The sequence below is a fragment of the Frankliniella occidentalis genome, unplaced genomic scaffold, assembly GCF_000697945.3.
Source record: "Frankliniella occidentalis isolate FOCC.00 unplaced genomic scaffold, Focc_3.1 Scaffold1, whole genome shotgun sequence".
Lineage (NCBI taxonomy): Eukaryota > Metazoa > Arthropoda > Insecta > Thysanoptera > Thripidae > Frankliniella > Frankliniella occidentalis.
The window spans coordinates 2046977-2051455 of NW_026267131.1; the positions used below are offsets into that span (position 1 = coordinate 2046977).

The following is a 4479-nucleotide window of genomic DNA, read 5'->3' on the forward strand; positions in this document are numbered from 1 at the left end:
AATTATGTTAACCTAGTCCTATACATGCCCTTTCCTGCTGGGAGTGCTGAGAAGAACCCTTCGACTTGACCTAGGAACATGCCAATACCATGATAGAAGAACCTAAACGGGGCGCAACCTCGGGCGTCCATTTCTCGACTAGCCTACTAGATCTCTCTTTGACAGACGACGTTTTCCTTCGCTAGTTGTCATGGACGGAAGTAGCTAGGCGCTCAAAACCTACATTTTTGGTTCCTTTATCATATTGCTACCAACTTCATACGCCGGACGATAAGGACATCACTAACACAACCAAGAACACGATGAGCAGGAGGAGGAAGCAGGTCAGGCGCATGACGAAGAACGGCCTTCTGATGGCGAAGTCATTGATGCTGTTCATCCAGCGCTTGGCCCGACTCTCCCCTTGCCCCCCTTGTCCTTCTTCGCCCTCTTCTGCACCTGAGGGCCTGGAGCATGAAGGGACTTTAGTGCGCTGGGAACGCCACCAGGCAACGCCGTGATGAGAAATGGTGGAGATAAACCGCAGCTTGTGACACAGGACGAGCCCCCACCTTCTGTGTCGCCTGCTCGGACCGTCGTCGAAGCTGGCGGAGGACCGCCAGGAAGGGTGCCTCGACGGGGACGAGGAGCACGGACTGCGCGGGAGCGGCCTCACGCCCAGCGCCATGTCCAGGCGGCCGGCCACGCGGCCGCGGGGAAGGCCCGCCAGGGCCCAGGTGCCCGCCGCCGCGCCGCACGCGAACAGGTCGCCGTCCTCGGCCGGGCAGACGCCAGCGGGGAGGCGGCTGAGGTCCACTGTCAGCCGGCCTGCGAGAGCCGCGACAGCACACCAGGGTCAGGCCTACGGACTCTCGGACAACATGCAGTACTGCGGGAGCGGACACCTGCCACAAGGCTCTGGGGTTGGCGGGTGTAACGGCCGATATGGGCGTACGTACCTAGGCACTTCCGCGCAGCCCTGCTCGGCAGGTGGTGCAGCTGCAGGTGCAGATGCGGACGGCGCAGACGCCGCAGCTGGCGGTGGGGAGCGAGGAGGCGCCTGTGGAGCGGGCTGTACAGCAGCGGCAGCCTCAGCTGCACCTGCGGCTGCTGCGGCTGCCCCGCTGACCAGGCGACGGGCGGCGAGCTGACCGCGCCCGCCTTGCAGCCGCTCAGCCAGGCGCGCGCCACCAGGTTGAGCCCGCCCGGCTCGTGCTCGGCCACGCCGTCGAGGCTCCGCACGTCCAGGGTGAGCAGCAGGGGCCGCGCGGGCGGCGGCGCCACGTGCAGGGGCGGCGGTGGCGGCGGGTGCGGGGGCAGCACGTCCACCCACAGCTGCAGCCGCGCCTGGGTCGGCTCGAGGGCGACGGTCTCCAGGGCCGCCCGCAGGAGCCGCTTGCCGCCCGGCACAAGGTCCTGCCAGCGCAGCAGTGCACGCAGAGCGGCGTCCTCAGTCCGCTCGCCTGGAGGTACCACCGCGTCACCACAAGTCCGCCGTGACCGCGAGGGGGCGCTCGCACCCGACTTACCAGTGGGGCTGTCCTCCGGGGCCGTGACCGTCACGTTGCCGACGGTCACGCAGTGCTCCCCGTAGGTAGGCGGTGGGAGTCCTGCCGCGGAACACAGGTCGGCCAGGATCGCCGACGGCGGGCTTGACTCTCGCCACTTTTGCCAACCATACCTGCTGGACGACACCGACAGCGTGACAACTGTGGACTGTGGACTCGACTGGAGCCAGCAGGGACCTTACAGGTCACACCCCACGCACCTGCAGTACTCGGCGGGTAGGCCGGCGCAAGCGCGGTGCCCGGAAAGCAGCCTGTTCTCGAGGTCCAGTCTAGCCTCTCCGAGGACCGCGTCCCCGTCAGCGTCCCGGACAGACACCGTGACCTGCCAGTCCTCGGGAAGCCTCGCTTGCAGCTCCAGCACCCTGTCGGACTGGCTCGTCACCACATGGAGGCAGTCTACGGGGTAACTGTTCGCGTGCTCAGAGCCTCACTGTCCGAAGCACGTCCGGGCCCCGGCCTCCTCGACGGCGTGTTCCGGTTCCCCGACGACCTCCCCTCCGCTGAGCGCAGCTGTCAGGTACGCCCTCCGCACCTGCATGAGCGCAATGAGTGCCCGGCCGCGGTCGCGAGCGCCCACCCCAGCGGCGTGCACCCACCTCAGCCCGGGCGTACTTTGAGTGCAGCTGGCGCCGTGGGGAGGCTGGAGCCGCTAGACAGCCCGCTGGACAACCCACTGCTGCTCTGCCGCGTCTTGGAGGTCTTGGGCCTCAGGCCCAGCGCCTTGAAGAGGACAGGTAACGAGCGGCGCGTTCAGGGTGTGTTCAGGAGCGAAGACCATGTGAGGTGGTCAGGTAGTCTGGAGGACCTGGATGACGTAGATTCTGACGAGGACCTCGCGAGGGCTGCTGTCCGGCAAGGCACCGAGGAGTGGCCGGCTAGGCTCACCACGCTGAACGGGTGCGGCCGCCACAGCCAGCTGGGGACGACGTGACACAATATTTGAGTGTGTTCCATAATACAATCAAGCTAAGAAAGACCAGCGGCTGCACCTTTAGGAATAGTGGACGGGGCTTCACGTCGGTGGCGCTGCACACGCGCAGGGGGGCCACGGTGAGTACGTCCTGGAGCCCCGAGTAGAGAGCGGAGTTCTCCAGTGAGCCCTCCAGGACGGGCGCCAGCCCCCGCTGGTAGGCGGCCCACCAGGGGGACTCGGCCTCGCGCACCTCCGTCTGGTTCGGGCAGAGCGATGCTGGCGGTCGCGGGCGGTCGACTATGGAGAAGGAGAGTCCGAGGACAGCCGTGGACCTTGGCCAGGGCCTCGGCCGCCGCGGGTACGCCGGGAGCTCTCACCTGGCTGCTGCTGGGGCGCACCGAGGGGTGGCTGTGGCGTGGCCGCGGGTCGTCCGCACCAGAGCCCTCCGAGTCCCCGATAGTCGTCAGCAGGGCGCCGGCCTCCTCCTCGTCGCCTGAGACACCGACCGACCTAGAGCTGAATCCCACCCGGCCAGATAAAAGTGACAACCACCCCAAACGGCACCGAGCGTCTTACGGCGCCGAGCGAGTAGGCAACCCAACCGCACGACTGCACGCGGTACAGTATTCTGAGAAGAATAAATAGATTGAGTGACCAGCTAACCGTACTTTTGATTAAGCACATGCTCGCCCGGCTCACCTCTGCGTCGGCCACGTCGGAATGGCGCGTGCCAGCGGCGGGCGCGACCCTCAGCGCGGTCCTGGTGGACGCCCTTCTTGGACCCCGCGGGGACGGCACGGAGGAAGTCCCGGAGACGGTAGCTGCCGCTGCACGCCAGGGGCGTCCCGCTCGCCTCGAGGGTGAACACCACGGCCGACTCTCCAGAGGCGGTCTGTGCGATCAGTTCGAAACCATCGGGACGTCGTGAGGGGGGTATAAATATTGGGCCCCACCCTAGATGCACAGAAGCAAGCTGGACTTGTGGAGTCCTACCCCGGGGGCCTTTCGTGCCGCTCCATGGACAGAGCCCTCTCGCACCTGCGCCCGTGCTTCCAGGACGTCCCTTAGGACCTATAGCGCCATCCGGGTAGGCAACCAAGGTCCAGCGCCCAGAACTCGGCCGTCGCCAATCTTTTAAGAGCTTAACCCACATCCTACGCTCCCCACCCCCTCCTCCTCCCATCCGCCCACACACCCGAAACTCCGTTTTTCCGTTATCGGGCGACAAACTCACTAAGTGGATCGCCTCTGCGGGTCGGCCGGGGCCGCCGGGGCCGTGCTCGGCGGGGAAGTCACCCCCGCGCCCCATCGGGGAGCTGCGCAGGTGCTGGGCGCCGCAGTGGAGCACGGCGCGCACGCCGCCCGCTGGGCACGGCCACGAATGGCCCCAGCCGCGAACTCCCCACCACCGCACCTCCAGCCTTCACGAAAAGGGACAAAACGTAACAACGATACAAGAAATACAAAGAGCGCATCGTGAACGCATCGCACCACCACCCCTGGCATCTTTACCTACCTCCAATCGCAGGCTGATTTGTTGAACAGGCGGGCCCACTTCCGGGCCCCAGGGTGCCGGCCGGGCTCGTGCTCCAGGGCCGCGGCCTGCGCGGAGGACAGCGGCGGGCGGAGGGGCGCCACGACGGGCAGCATCGGACTCGCGGAGCGGACCTCTCGGAGCTCTGCAACAGCACGGCGAGTTTCTCATCATCAAAATCCTAATAATGCGATAACCGATTGTCGCAGCAAACGCCCCGACCGAGAGCGAACGCCGAGCTGAGCGCTATAGGTCAGCCAGATGAACAAGTAGCGCCCTATACTTCAACTTCAATGAGGATTGGGAATGAGCATTCTAGCGGTATGCGATGGCAATAAAGGCTGCCCGAAAACGGTTTGGGCAGCAGCAGCAGCCCAGCCGGCTGCGGGGAGTAGGCATCTCACCTCACTTCGGCGCGCGGGGCCGGTGAGGCGGTGTAATATGGAGTGTATAACCCGAGCGGGTGGCGGGGGCGGGGGAGGCGG

General features: G+C 65.7%; 1 protein-coding gene across 1 annotated transcript; it reads right to left on the bottom strand.

Annotated features, from left to right (window-relative positions):
- Positions 1-6: 6 nt before the first annotated feature.
- Positions 7-3613, bottom strand: LOC113213442 (fer-1-like protein 4). Its single transcript, XM_052267917.1, has 3 exons — positions 3499-3613; positions 1748-1973; positions 7-1660 (listed from the first exon to the last, which is right to left on the bottom strand). Exons 1-3 carry the CDS (start codon positions 3611-3613, stop codon positions 799-801), a joined length of 1203 nt encoding a protein of 400 aa, XP_052123877.1. The 3' UTR covers positions 7-798.
- Between the last annotated feature and the right edge of the window lie 866 nt (positions 3614-4479).